Below are 16,263 nucleotides of genomic sequence, written 5' to 3'. Positions count from 1 at the left end.
TATCAGAAGAAACTTTTTTATTTTAATAGGCACTACATGATTACAGCATGTTACCCATTATATTAATTTACCTATTTTAACCTTCTTCCATAGATACTTCTGATATCTACTTAATTCTATCACTAAATTATATTTCTCTGAGATTACTCATTTTTCAGAATTTGAATGTTTTATAACAAGAAGACTCAGCAAAGTGTTACTCAAGTGTTGGGCTTCATCAAAAAAGAAAAAAAGACTATATTCTATAGTATTATTATATTCCACAGTTTCAGGTTCCTATTGCCTTAATCTATGCATTTATATACATGTATATGATAAAGAAAACCTATCAGAAAACTTTGGCTTGATTCTGATCAGCCAAATTATATTTCATATTTTTTTTCATTTCCTTATCTGCAAGAAGGAGAATTCAGAGCCCTTCCACACTTCACAAAGATATCAAGAGTATAAATATCTACTATCAGACAGTCAGCTAGGCCCACTACATAAATTACTTTTTATTGTCCTCATACTCCAAAAAGTAGACATTCTTCCAATTCTAAAGATGAAAAAACATGATCTCAGTGAGGTCAGGTGACTTGCCCAAGACTGCAGAGCTAGAATTCAAGCCTAATCCTGTAATCTTGAAAACTCTCAGACTATTAACACATTTGTGTTCCTTTAAAAAACCTATCAGATATAAGATATTAATTCATAAAGGTGAATTTTTAAATAACAAATGGTATTTTATTTAATTTTTAACAAACCATATATAACTTAGAAATACTTGCCATATACACCATTCCTGTATATTCCTTCCTTTGGCATAACCTGATAGTTTTTTCTTAGTAATAGATAAAAAGAAGATAGAAAAGATAACAACAAGAATTATTATTCTGGGTCAAAAAAATTGCCAGTTAGTCTTTAATACACATATTAAATCCAATGAACTACTAGTAATTAACTGCCTATTCTCACAAAACTATGTCTCTCAAAATTAAAAACTACAAATGGCCTAAGGTTTTCCTGAATCAGAAAAATCTAACCTCTGATTAGAACCTCTAAACGTCACTAATTCTCTGAACTTGAAAGGTAACAAATTTGAATAAAAGGATCGTAATTTTTTCTCAGCATAATTTATAGATTTACTGAATTGTGAGCTCTTCCTACTAAGACTTTTCAGGTACCTAAGTCATCTACCAAGATATTGTCTGAAGTAGTCTAGATATTTAACAAAAAGAAATTGCTGCCAGATCATCTTTATTTTCCTTAACAAAATACACATAAGAGCACAAAATTCATTTATAATATCAGCATTATTTTACAAATATAAATAATGTTCAAAATTCAAGTACAGTCAAGTGCAGAGATATTTCCTATATGTTAATATGTAAACATAAGCTAATTATATACATCAGGTACCTCTGGCCCAGCTGCAAAATAAGAGACATCAAAAGTAACACTGCACTTGACTGTTCAACTGCAAGAATTCACACAAATGCCTATATTGTTACTGTAATAACTTTACCTCTTGATGTAAATGCCTAAATAGATATTTTACCCCCGGCAAATATCACAAGAGTTAAAATTCTATCCATTTTAATAATGAAGTATTAAAAATCTTAATTGAGTTTCATTCCTTAAAACAAATGCTATTAGAACTTATTCCTAACCAAGGTTCTTCCTATGCCAAATGTATTTACAGGTTACAGGTAGAAAACAAAACTTCTGTTATATTTGTTTACTTTTAGAACAGAAAAAAATACCTAAACGTTGTCTAAGCAGTGTGGGTTTCTGTACATTCAAAAGGATTTTACTTTACTGACACCATTTGCTTTTAATTTTAATACCCAGTAGACATAACTTTGACATATTGAAATACCTAGGCAATCTGAAATTCAAACAATACCAAGCATGTCTTTGAGGGGGCGAAAAAAAAGAAAGCACTACCTTAAAAAGCAATAACTGACATCAGCAAGACTACAAATATCCAGTTGAAGGCACATGGAAGCATTTACTACATTGTCAAAGATTCTCCACTTAGTTCAGGATTAACAGCATCAGCTCTGGGAACTGTGGACTTGTCTTCACTCATTGAGGTTTCTTCATTCTCGGTCTCTTCTTGTTTCTCCTCTGGTTCCCCTATGCCAGATGCTTGTTCAATCACTGGGTTTGTCTGCTCTGTATCTGGTATTTTGTCATCTGTCTGTTCTGTACTATTATCTAGAACATCTTGTTCTTCTAAAGATTCTGAAAAGATAAAGAGTAAAAACTTTAGCAATAGCCAATGTTAATAACTACTAAATAAGATAAGCACGTGCAATGAAACTAAGAAACAGAAGAATAGTCTAACATTATCCTTAAAATATATCTTTTTAATGTACTTAAGTACTTCATGCACGCATACTCAGTCGCTAAGTCATGTTGACTCTTTTGTGATCCCATGCACTGCAGATCACCAGGCTCTTCTGTTCACGGGATCTTCCAAGCAAGAATACTGGAGTGGGTTGCTATGCCCTTCTCCAGGGCATATTCCCAACATGGGGATCAAACCAATGTCTCCTGCATTGGCAGGCAGATTCTTTACACTTTGGAAGCCTATCCCTATAGCATACTATATATGAAATGGTATGAATGAAGGAAAAAACAATTTGGGGGAAACATACCCATAAACATAATTTTACCTAAAGTCCCATTGTTCACAAAATAAATGAACTTTCATAATACTTAAGAACTTTCCTAAAGATGGATTTGAAAGCTGAATGTCTGAATATATAAAAATTCCAACAGAATTATATATTATAAGACAACAGCCCAGCAAAAACAGCAAATGCACTAACTCCCAGATTATGTTTCCTGAAGGAACTAGTCTCTCTTGCGTCCAGGCAACACTGTGACTGATGTATAAATGTGTACCTTTGTAGGGTGCATATGTGTGTATATGTGGTGTGATTTCCCACACTGATTTACATCTCTATTATCCATGACTGTGGGGGTCTGGATCCATATTTTCCAAAGTCAAGTCTTCCGTCATCCCTGTGCAAGACAAGTCCTTGGGATTTAAACCTCTGGGTCAGAATATGCTACATACCTTGAATGCTAGGGAGCCAAAGGGAAGAGTCTTTTGCCTCTGTCTCCATTAGCAGAGGCCAAGTAAGGGCACTGGTTCCTAACCTGAAAGTTTACTTCTTTCAAACTCTCCTTTGAGTTTCATTAAACTCATATCTCTTAATAATAATTTAATAATAATAACTTTAATTCTTCAAAGTTTAAAGAATAGGAAAGGGAAGGAAGTGACACGAGCAGAGTTTTGGGCCACTCAATTTCCAAATTAAAGATAAACACCTAAGTTTGAGGTGTTTCTTTGTTTTGTTTCTGTAATAAATAGCAACTAATATTACTGCTAGGAGAAATATGGTTAAACTACATCAGCAAAGCAAATACGGAGATTTTCATACCCTCACAGATGATCTCTTATATTACAAATGCTATTGATTCAAAAATCTGGAGGACAGGCCAGTTTACACTAGTATAAAGTTCTAGATTTGTTCCTTGTAGAACAGTAACCCACTCCAGTATTCTTGCTGGAGAATCCCATGGACAGAGGAGTCAGGTGGGCTATAGTCCATAGAGCCACAAAGAGTTGGACACAACCAAAGCAACTTAGCATATAATAAATGCTAGCATTTTGATAACAAAATTAATACTTTTTAAAGAAAATATGCACACATGTTGACATGGAGGTTTTATAAATTCATGGTTTTATCACTTTTAATAAATACAAATTATATCACATACACTATGTGGAGTTGAAAATAAATTTTTAACTTATTTTTAAACAGATTTTTTGACTCTAGTTTATGGAATTAATTACAATCTCTTTCTTTCTTTTTATATATAGAACAAAAAGCAAAAATTGCATAGCTAGGGATATCCAAGTTAATGAGGCTTACTGTATGAAAATTTCATATGCTCACAGAAAAGATGAGGAATGTTCACATGTCACAAAAATGCTATTTTTATTGTAAAAGGAACATAAAATGGCACTGTGCACCACTTGGAATCTTACAAAAATCCAAAGTTGAAAAGCAGGAGGTCAAGTCATGTTATACGAAGTTGTGTTATATCCAGTGGTCAAAGGAAAAGCAGAAAGTGAAATGAAACTCTATGGACATGTACAGACCATTTCTGATACAAGGGCAAGCAAACTCTTCAGTGGAAAACCTCAGGAGTCAATAAATGAAAGTCACTCAGTCATGTCCAACTCTTTGCGGTCGACCCTGTGGACTATACAGTCCATGGAATTTTCCAGGCCAGAATACTGGAGTGGATAGCCCTTCCCTTCTCCAGGGGATCTTCCCAACCTAGGGATTGAACCCAAGTCTCCTGCAATGCAGGTGGATTCTTTACCAGCTGAGCCACAAGGGAAGTCAATAACCATTTGTAATTCTACCTTTATAGAATTTATCCAGGGAGAATTTTAAGAGTCACTGTCTTCTACAACTCTCTGGCCATAGAGCAATACTTACTTGCCAAGAATTTTACAAGTGGTTATGAGAAGGGAATGGCAAACCACTTCAGTATACTTGCCTTAAGAACCCCATGAACAGTATGAAAAGGCAAAATGATAGGATAAGTGAAAGAGGAACTCCCCAGGTCAGTAAGTACCTAATATACTACTGGTGATTAGTGGAGAAATAACTCCAGAAAGAATGAAGGGATGAAGCCAAAGCAAAAACAATACCCAGTTGTGCATGTGACTGGTGATAGAAGCAAGGTCCGATGCTGTAAAGAGCAATATTGCATAGGAACCTGGAATGTCAGGTCCAGGAATTAAGGCAAATTGGAAGTGGTCAAACAAGAGATGGCAAGGGTGAACATCGACATTCTAGGAATCAGCGAAATAAAATGGACTGGAATGGATGAATTTAACTCAGATGACCATTATATCTACTACTGTGGGCAGGAATCCCTCAGAAGAAATGGAGTAGCCATCATGGTCAACAAAAGAGTCCAAAATGCAGTACTTGGATGCAATCTCAAAAACGACAGAATGATCTCTGTTCGTCTCCAAGGCAAACCATTCAATATCACAGTTATCAAAGTCTATGCCCCAACCAGTAACACTGAAGAAGCTGAAGTGAACGGTTTTATGAAGACCTACAAGACCTTTTAGAACTAACATCCAAAAAAGATGTCCTTTTCATTACAGGGGACTGGAATGCAAAAGTAAGAAGTCAAGAAACACCTGGAGTAACAGGCAAATTTGGCGTGGAATGCGGAATGAAGCAGGGCAAAGACTAATAGAGTTTTGCCAAGAAAATGCACTGGTCATAGCAAACACCCTCTTCCAACAACACAAGAGAAGACTCTACACAAGGACAGCACCAGATGCTCAACACCGAAATCAGATTGATTATATTCTTTGCAGCCAAAGATGGAGAAGCTCTATACAGTCAACAAAAACAAGTCCAGAAGCTAACTGTGGCTCAGATCATGAACTCCTTACTACCAAATTCAGATTCAAATTGAAGAAAGTAGGGAAAACCGCTAGACCATTCAGGTATGACCTCAGTCAAATCCCTTATGATTATACAGTGGAACTGAGAAATAGCTTTAAGGGCCTAGATCTCATAGATAGAGTGCCTGATGGAACTATGGAATGAGGTTCGTGACATTGTACAGGAGACAGGGATCAAGACCATCCCCATAGAAAAGAAATGCAAAAAAGCAAAATAGCTGTCTGGGGAGGCCTTACAAATAGCTGTGAAAAGAAGAGAGGTGAAAAGCAAAGGAGAAAAGGAAAGATATAAGCATCTGAACGCAGAGTTCCAAAGAATAGCAAGAAGAGATAAGAAAGACTTCTTTAGCGAGCAATGCAAAGAAACAGAGGAAAAGAACAGAATGGGAAAGACTAGAGATCTCTTTAAGAAAATTAGAGATACCAAGGGAACATTTCATGCAAAGATGGGCTCGATAAAGGACAGAAATGGTATGGACCTAACAGAAGCAGAAGATATTAAGAAGAGGTGGCAAGAATACACAGATGAACTGTACAAAAGAGATCTTCACAATCCAGATAATCATGATGATGTGATCACTCATCTAGAGCCAGACATCCTGGAATGTGAAGTCAAGTGGGCCTTAGAAAGCATCACTACGAACAAAGCTAGTGGAGGTGATGGAATTCCAGTTGAGCTGTTTCAAATCCTGAAAGATGATGCTGTTAAAGTGCTGCACTCAATATGCCAGCAAATTTGGAAAACTCAGCAGTGGCCACGGGACTGGAAAAGGTCAGTTATCATTCCAATCCCAAAGAAAGGCAATGCCAAAGAATGCTCAAACTACCACACAATTGCACGCATCTCACATGCTAGGAAAGCAGTGCTCAAAATTCTCCAAGCCAGGCTTCAGCCATACATGAACCGTGAACTTCCAGATGTTCAAGCTGGTTTTAGAAAAGGCAGAGGAACCAGGGATCAAATTGCCAACATTCACTGGATCATGGAAAAAGCAAGAGAGTTCCAGAAAAACATCTATTTCTGCTTTATTGACTATGCCAAAGCCTTTGACTGTGTGGATCACAATAAACTGTGGAAAATTCTTCAAGAGATGAGAATACCAGACCACCTGACCTGCCTCTTGAGAAACCTGTATGCAGGTCAGGAAGCAACAGTTAGAAGTGGACATGGAACGACAGACTGGTTCCAAATAGGAAAAGGAGTACATCAAGGCTGTGTATTGTCACCCTGCTTATTTAACTTATATGCAGAGTACATCATGAAAAATGCTGGACTGGGAAGAAACACAAGCTGGAATCAAGATTGCTGGGAGAAATATCAACAACCTCAGATATGCAGATGACACCACCCTTATGGCAGAAAGTGAAGAGGAACTCAAAAGCCTCTTGAAGAAAGTGAATGAAAGTGAAAGTGGAGAGTGAAAAAGTTGGCCTAAAGCTCAACATTCAGAAAATGAAGATCATGGCATCTGGTCCCATCACTTCATGGGAAATAGATGGGGAAACACTGGAAACAGTGTCAGACTTTATTTTGGGGGGCTCCAAAATCACTGCAGATGGTGATTGCAGCCATGAAATTAAAAGACGCTTACTCCTTGGAAGAAAAGTTATGACCCACCTAGAGAGTATATTCAAAAGCAGAGACATTACTTTGCCGACTAAGGTCCGTCTAGTCAAGGCTATGGTTTTTCCAGTGGTCATGTATGGATGTGAGAGTTGGACTGTGAAGAAGGCTGAGTGCCGAAGAATTGATGCTTTTGAACTGGGGGGTTGGAGAAGACTCTTGAGAGTCCCTTGGACTGCAAGGAGATCCAACCAGTCCATTCTGAAGGAGATCAACCCTGGGATTTCTTTGGAAGGACCGATGCTAAAGCTGAAACTCCAGTACTTTGGCCACCTCATGCAAAGAGTTGACTCATTGGAAAAGACTCTGATGCTGGGAGGGATTGGGGGCAGGAGGAGAAGGGGACGACAGAGGATGAGATGGCTGGATGGCATCACTGACTCGATGGATGTGAGTCTGAGTGAACTCCGAGAGTTGGTGATGGACAGGGAGGCCTGGCGTGCTGCGATTCATGGGGTGGCAAAGAGTCGGACACAACTGAGCAACTGAACTGAACTGAACTGATGATTTAGTAAACCCTCCAATAAAGTTACATGAAATGAAAAAACAAAAAGCTCAGAACTCAGGACTCAGGACTCAACTCATCAATAAGCATGCTTCAGTGAACATGGGCCCACATAGTCTGTTATCTGTTTGACAGATGAACTTAGTATTAAACAGGAGAGGTATCAAATTTATGATTTATCATATTAAAGCTTTGTGATATAATTAAACAGACACGTCCCCAGTCAAATACAATGCAAATTTTAAAATTCTGGGAAATTAAAGAAGCAGTTAATACAAAGAGAAAAATTATAATACTTAATTTTGTTAACGTATACAGAGGTGAATTATAAGAAATACCATGTGAATTCTATGAAAGTCAATTATTTTCATAATTAGAAAATAGCATTATATACAAAACTTGCTCATCAATACTATATTGTATTTCAGAAAATATACAGAAGACTAAAAAACGGTGAAATGATGAATAGGGTTTGAGAATACAAAGTGTATTAATGACTACTTTTCTTCCGCCCGGTTAATCTGTAGAAAAGTAATATTAATAGCAGTTAATGCTACAAAAATTTGGTACGTGTCATGATACCTATAATGCAGATATCAGCTAGTCTAAACAACATAGATATTCAATATATGTATGTCAATGTCATTTTGTGAGAAGTCATCCCAACAAGCTTTAAGTGAACTAGATGCACAAGATTAACAGAGATTTAATTACATACCAGTTTAATAACTAAACCACTGAACTTTATAAAAAGATTATTAAATATATTCCAAAAGTACTTACTTTATTTCTGTGGGAGAGTATCATTTGCCTGTTCTAATAAAAACAGTATATTTTTTCTGTGAAGCTGTTAGTTTATATATAATAGCTTGGTGGTATAAAATTCATTACAGTAGATGTCAATATTTGGGCATAAAATACCAAAAGAGAAACCATATTTCATGTTCACACTAATTAAACAGGTCTACTCTCCCCTGTGCAGCTCCAGTTTAAGACTAAAATTAATACAAGGTTACCCGAATAACCTAATTCCATCTGTAGGAAAATTTTTAAAATCACCTTTGACATCTGTAATGCCAAGAAAACAATCTATCACAATGTGATAAAACAAAAATGATCCATGGGATTTGTTCCTTACCTGACTCCTTCCCCTTCTACTCTCCTACCCCAATATTCTTGAGAGAAAAGCTTTTCCCACCAAATTGTAACAACTGGCTTCTGGTTGTTTGGGTAAAGCTTCAATTCAGCTAGATAGCTCAACCTCATAAAACTGAATGTAACTGTATAATGAACACTGCCACTGCCTCACCTATAAACCACAAACATGCAAAAACATTTAAGAAGACCACTGTCCCTTTAGGTTTTTATTCTAGCTCTTGAAAGGATAATTCTCCAATAAAATTAAAGAATAGTTAACAAAAGAATTTCATACATGTCCAAAAGAAACACATAATTTCTGCAGCAAAATACATGATTCTATTTATATTATGTATTCCAAAACTCCTAATATTTTGGTGATTTAGATTCTTCTTATTCCTTTTTATAATAACTTTAAAAAAATTTTGCCTTGCTAACATATCAGTACCTATTATACGTACAGACTATAAAATTTACCCAAAGGAAATTGTTAAATTAAAATGGACAATTTGTCTTTAACTCATAAATTTTGAAGTTTTTTTTTAAGATTTTTCTGCCTTAACAAAAACAGCCAACTTATATTCAAGGACCAAAGACACAAATTTCATCACAAAATGCAACTTACTGGCTCAATGAATAAAACTCAAATAAATGATAACCACCTATGAGAAAATAGCTCATTTTAAACATAAAAATGTTGTGTAATTATTTACCATTTGTGAACAAATCCATCAGATGAGTCATTAGAATGTCATTATTAAGCAATAATGTAAAACTGCTAGGTGAAGGTGTTTCAGAAAAGGAAACCAACGGCTAAAAGATCTCTATGTCTAAAACAAGCATGAAAAAAACATAATATAGGCAAGTTTACATCTTGAGTAAGCTATACATAGCTAAAAATAAAGACATAAATTTTTCTGATCTGATACATAGAATTCAATAAAATCTACATTATCAAGTACTACAATTTCCTAAAGCACCTAATAAGCAAAACTAAAAACAGAACTTTCCCTAGTTCAACATAACCTAATGGTAACAGTATATTGCTGAAACAAAAGAAAGGGAAAAGCAAAAATCAGATTATCAAGATAAATTTCACCTTATATAAATTTTACTTGCTATTTTTGATAGTACTAAGTAGACGCCATGAGTTTTATTACTAGCAAGTTACTTCCAGTGAATAAAAGTTATATTCTACTAAAATAATTACATAAGATCTAACTAAATATAACTGAACAACAAAAGCAATATTAATGTTTTTTAAACATGCTAACTCCAAATCACTATACTGGAATATTAATAGTGTAGTAACCTTGTACTCTAATTATTACCATATCTGACAAAAAGAATGCTATGAATCAATTATTTTGAAAAGCACATTTTAAAAAGAAGAAAAACTGATAAATTGACTTTAACATGGCTTAGCAGACACTCATTTACTGCACTATTCATTTCACAATAAAAGAAACCAAAAAAAACTAAAAACCAGCTCATTACTTTGACATACCATATTTAGTATGCTCTTAGAATAAAGTGACAATCTTAATTTTTTGTTTTCTCTAATAGTTTATTACCAAAACATCTGTGTACATAGTTTTAGAAAGAATTTTAGGAATTCAAATGAGCAGTTAACAGGAGGAATTTCTTTCTTCTAGCACTCCTTCTTTGATGAAAACTTTCCAAGGTTTCATGTGTTGTTCCAAGAGTGGTCCAAAAATTTCAAAAGCCTTATGCCTCATCCTAAATGCAAAATATTCCAGTAGAATGAAGATAAAATTTAAAGTCTTGCATCATAAATTGAAAAAAGGATTTCTTGTATTAATTCTAGATTCACATAAGCGGTTATGAACTGTTCTTAGAAAAAAACATTAAGACGAAAGAAAGTTACCTTTTGGTTCCATCTGTAAATTCAGTAATGCAATCTCAAGAAGCTGGTTCAATACTTTTAAAAATATATAAAAATTAAAACAGGAAAGTTTTTCTTTCAGACCCTAAGTTTTGTATAATTATTCTACACAGATGTGTAGAAATCAGCAATCTAAGCCCTTCATCACATTGGCTGTCAACAGAGGGAGCAGGTGATTGAGATGATATGCTCCTTACTTCACAGTTCAATTTAATCATAAAGGTACGCCACAGTGTTTAAATAAATGCAGCTTTATCTCTTCATCAGAAATACTTCCCGCCATTTACCAATGGAATCCAGCTTGAAATTGATAACCATATATCACAGTGTTGAGAGACAGGAGTCTTGGAAAAAATTTTGTCTTCTGACAAACCAAAGAAGTAAAACGATGCTCATAATAGCCGTTTTGATGAATCCAAAAAGAAGAATGAAGTTACTAGTGTAGTGACTCTCTTAACCGAATGGAATTGTTGCCTCAGTTTCTAGCATTGTGGAGCCATCACACCCTGCCTCAATGCCTTCACCTATTAATGTTACCTTATTAGGGTTGAGTTTGAGCCAGTTAGACTTCATTCCGGAGGTTTCTGACAGAAAATGAAACATCTGGGGTATTGCTCCTCCTAGATTAGATGAGAAGGAAAGGTATAGCTGGGTGTGGTTTGCTAACTTTGCATCTTGACCTTAGCAGAAGATAAAAGCATGGGACTCATTATCAAGATATCTATTTTGTTGGCTGTTTTTTCTTTTTTTGTCCCAACTATTGGCTTTCAAATATTCACTTTAGCTTTCATAAGCAAAGTTACTCATGGCAGGGACTCCAATTTTTCCTCTAGGCATCTTCAGGTTGGAATTCTTTAATTTTCAGTTCCAAGAGGCTGCAATGGCAAGGCAGACGATTTGCATGTAACAGCATGCAGCTCAGAGCATGACTTAAGCAAAAGAAAAAAGTCTGACATTGTGTTTGGAGTTGATGTTGCAGACACGGAGAAGACAAATACAACGATTCAGCGTTGAAGTACATAGGCCTCTTGTCATGGCTCTCTGTATTCAAATTCATTTTGATATTTGTTAGTAAGCCAAAAGCCAAGCCCAAGTCAACACACATATTTTAGGTTCATTCTTCAAAGTTTAAAAAAAACAAACATAGTCAAATTCTCATACCAAACTTCAGATATGTGAAAATTCACTGCCTTGTATATTTTTCTGTTAAAGCACTTTTTCCACTACTCAGTGAGTTTATAAAGAAATCAAATACATGTAAATGATAACTTCTAGAAGTTAAAAGAATGAATACTGACTGCTACCTTAAACTATGTGAACAAAACTTCCCATATGGATTTTTTTTTCCTGTACGGGGTGAAGCACCAAAATATCAGGGACTGTGTCATAACTTTAGCAATCTTCATAAGTCAGAGCTGCTTAACAAATAGTTCCTCACCCAATACTGATAACAAGAAATAGTTGGTAATTAATAGTGAGACATTCCATTTCATCTTTTCCATTTTTTCATGAAGCTTCCTTAGGAATTCCTAAAACAGAACTGAAAGATAAGTTCTAAAACTCAATGAATCCTAATAACTTCCATTTCTTTAAAATAAGTTTGCTTTACAACAAAGGCATTCATCAACAATATTAAATTCTGTGGACCTTGATAAATTGTCTGTTTCAAAGGAACACCAGTCCTGTCAATATAGTCATCCAAAGAATGTAAGGCTGACTTTTCAACTTCAGAGTTTCCTGTTTTTGAGTAACTTCTAGTCATAGAAATGGTAAGGCACAAACCTGTATTTATCAGTGTTAACTATAATTATTATAAGAAATTGACCCTTATGAGTAGTGGCTTCATAATTATCTTAAATCTGCTTCATTTACATAAATTGAAAAACAATTCCATGAAAGTATTACTAGTTAAATCTCCCAACAGTTAATTAAAAAGAAAACTCCATAAATAATATTTACCAAGCTATTTCTAGATCCTGCTTAACACAATATATATTTTAAAGCTCAAACACATCAAACCAAGTGCATAGGAGGCCATAATATCAGAGCAATATCTGATATACACATGCTGCAAAATCTGATCCATTTTTGTCTAAAACAATTATGCTTTTATTGTTGAAAGCAAACATTATCAAGAGACAAAACTTTTTAATTAACATATTCATACCTTCATTGATCTGGTTCTCTGATGAAATTACATTTCCTGAGGGCAAGGAACCAACTGTACTTGAGCCTTCCAATGCCTGCCTCTTTTCAAAACTAAATTCTGGAAGTCTTGGAGCCTGGGGTCTGGTTTTTCTAGCAGGATTCAAGAAAAAACAGTAGGCACAACGAAAAGCTGTAGAGAATTAAAAAAAAAACACAAAAAAACCATAAACCAAAGAAACTTTGAGGACTAATCAAGTAACCCTCAAGGTTATTTTTACAAAGAATATTTCAAAAGCCATTTATTCCTTGTGAAATTACACATGGTTTTAATAATATTATGGCAGGTGTTCTAACCAAAGTTTATTTTAAAGCATATTTTTAAATTATTATTAGAATTATAATACCAATTTAAAGCAGAAAAGATAATAAGTTACATAGCAGGTTAACTAAGAGCAAAACAATAATAATGATCTAAATGTATTATAGAAATTACACTTCTAGTCACCATGAGGTATCTTAAAAGCCAGAACTTTACTCATCTGCCCCCCAAAATGTTGCATGTTATATATATTTGAGAAGCATGATTAATTTAGTTCAATATTTTTAAATAGTAGCTGCACATGAAAATACTCTGAAGAGCTTTAAAAAAAATGCTGATGCCTGGGCCCCACCTCAGATCAACTAAAGCAGATTATTTGTAGGTGGAACCTGGGCATCACAGTGTTTAAAAGCTCTTCAGGTTAATTCTGATGCACAGTGAAAGTTTAAGAACAGCTAGCCTAGAAGTTGTACATTGTATGAAGAAAAAACGTGAGCCGTCTTTTCTGCTTTGCTGTGTGTTCTATAATATGCCTAAACAACATATACAGAGAAACACCTAAAACAAAATGGCATTACATGGCAATTGGCACAGAATGAAACATTTAAGAGTAAAATATTTAAAATCTAACTGCCAAATAATTCTTACCAATGTACTCAAATTCTTCTTTCAAAGCCATGCCATTGTGAGAAAAACACTGCTGACATATAAGGGCATATCTACAGCAAAAGGAAAATAAACAGATTAGTTACAAATGCAGACAAAACAAGCAGGAGAAGCTACTTTAGCCATCACAGCTAAAGTACACAGTTAGATTACATAGCATTTAATGTAGCTAGATGTGCCATAATAGATATTACTTCATAAACAATAAACAACACTCTTTATGACAACAGTCAAAATTTCAATTATTTTACAATATTATATATCAAATTAAAAATAAACTAAGAAACAGTCATATAAAATTTTCTTAGTAAGCATAAATGTATTTGATAACAGAACACTTAAATTTTAATGTTTCCTAACACATATTCCTGGGGATGATAGACCCCAAATCTGTGGTCAGATAAAGAGTGGAAAAGATGAAGCCTCTTAGAGATTCACAAATGAGTATTATTAAAATCTCTGTGAAGTCTTGTAGTAAAGAAATGAATTTAATTTTGTTTAGCCCAGTCCAAAGGTTAATTTCTGTATATCATGATTTCTTAGCTATCCCAGTTACACTTAAACATCTTCCACATTTTCTATTTATATACCGTTTCTGTTCTCTGAGTAAATACTTAATAAATACCTGGCCCTATCAAACAACATTCTATCTGTTTTGAAGAACATATAATTTTTCACATTAATATTAAATTCTAGTCTCTTTATTTAGACAATAATATTAACCAATAACCTTGTCAAATATCTATTCTTAAAATACCCTAAGAATTATTTAAAAGTCTATACAATGACAAATTGCTCTGCTCATATCATACTTATAATCCTAGAGTTATTATAAGGATCAATTAAAATAACTGGAGAAGCATTTTGGAACTCTAAGTGTCAAATACAGGAAGCTATCCTCACAGTTATTAAAATTATCACTATCATTACATCTAGTACTCATATCTATAAAACTCCATTTCTTATAACCTACCAATTTTTCACTATTTACAAACTTCAAATTCAAAAGATTCAACAAAATGATTCCAATTCTCTAAAAATAATGTTATAGCAGGGTTATAGCAGTTACAATATTTTTTTGTTATATATAATACATTTTAAAATATTTTATCCAAATACTTTATCTAGATAATCTACTACTGAAAAATAACTGAGTATGTACTCTTTTGCAGGGCCATAAAATACTCCATTATGTTCTAAAATCAGGAAACTACAAAATCAGAGAACATTTAGTGCATGTGCACATGTGTGTACACACACACCCCCTCCCACTCTGACCAATAAACTTTCTTCATTTTTATTTAGCTACACCCTAGTAAACATTACCTGTTCTGTGGACCGTCACCAACTAAATATTCAACAATTCTATCCAGAGCACCTCGTTCTCGAGGCAGAATGGGTCTTGCTAAAGGTGGACCAGGAGGATGAAGACCTAGTAAATAAATATACACAAAATTTATATGTGTGAAATACATTTAAACTTCAATTCAGTTGCCAAGAACTACTTATGCTTGTTAAGAGTTTTTTAAATGATTTTAACAAAACAAAAATGATACTATCTCTGTATTCAAATTTTCATTAAAAATACTACAGTACAAAAATGTATTTATATATGTGCTATATTAGAACCAGCAACATAATCTATTAAGGAATAAAACTATGTTGAGTTCTGTACAAATTAATTTTTTAAATGCTCAGACTCTTAAAAGTTTATGTAATAATAAACTAGGAGACTTCCACTTTGTACCATAACACAGTAATCAGAGTCAGATTTAATCTCCCATTTAAAACAACTAAAATACCATGTAAAATATATTATGCAATGGTTTTAGAGACACTGGATATCAAGTAATGTAGGATAAAGATCCCTGAGACACATACAGCAAATAAGATGAGCCCTACAACTGCCCCAACTTATTGTCTGGAGAGTTTTCCAGGTAGCAATTCAGGCAGAGTAAATCCAGGTGAAGTTCATTAGTCTCCCTGAGTTGAAGAGAAGCTGGAACGCTAGAGAGGCCAAGGCAGGTTGAGTTCACTGGGAACAGTACCAGAGAGGAGGGAATGCAGAGACCCAGAACACCAAAGATCTGCCCAGGATGCAAATGAGAAAAACTACCTGAGGACAGAGAAAGAACTGCCCCCAAAATACTAAAGGTACCAGTGCTCACATGGGGTCAAAAATATCACATGTTCCCACCAGCCAGGATGGAAAACTTCATAACTCACAGGTCACTGGGTAAATATTCAGAGAGGCCTTGTACAGTAATTTTAAAATATTCTTTACCCAATATGGCAAAATTTACAATGTCTGACATCAGATAAAAAATTATTAGTCATGCAAATTGGAAAGAAAATAAAACCTATAATGAGAAGAATCAATCAAAAGTGACCCAGAAATGATGGAGATGATAGTATTAAGAGACAAACATATTAAAACACTTATTATGACTATATTCCA

At 34.4% G+C, this 16,263-nt stretch overlaps 1 protein-coding gene across 1 annotated transcript in view; it reads right to left on the bottom strand.

Annotated features, from left to right (window-relative positions):
• Nucleotides 1–363: 363 nt before the first annotated feature.
• The window catches only part of LNPK (lunapark, ER junction formation factor), a 93,508-nt gene continuing 77,608 nt past the window's right edge, over nucleotides 364–16,263 (bottom strand). Inside the window, exons 10-13 of the mRNA XM_068967968.1 lie at nucleotides 15,132–15,237; nucleotides 13,788–13,858; nucleotides 12,840–13,010; nucleotides 364–2,229 (exon numbers count right to left, since the gene is read on the bottom strand). Coding sequence (XP_068824069.1) covers nucleotides 1,997–2,229; nucleotides 12,840–13,010; nucleotides 13,788–13,858; nucleotides 15,132–15,237 — 581 coding nt within the window. The 3' untranslated portion in view covers nucleotides 364–1,996. The remainder of the gene's footprint in view (nucleotides 2,230–12,839; nucleotides 13,011–13,787; nucleotides 13,859–15,131; nucleotides 15,238–16,263) is intronic.

This window comes from Capricornis sumatraensis, chromosome 3 (assembly GCF_032405125.1).
Source record: "Capricornis sumatraensis isolate serow.1 chromosome 3, serow.2, whole genome shotgun sequence".
Taxonomy (NCBI): domain Eukaryota; kingdom Metazoa; phylum Chordata; class Mammalia; order Artiodactyla; family Bovidae; genus Capricornis; species Capricornis sumatraensis.
Note: the sequence above shows the minus strand (reverse complement) of the source record. Positions and strands in the feature narration are given on the sequence as shown.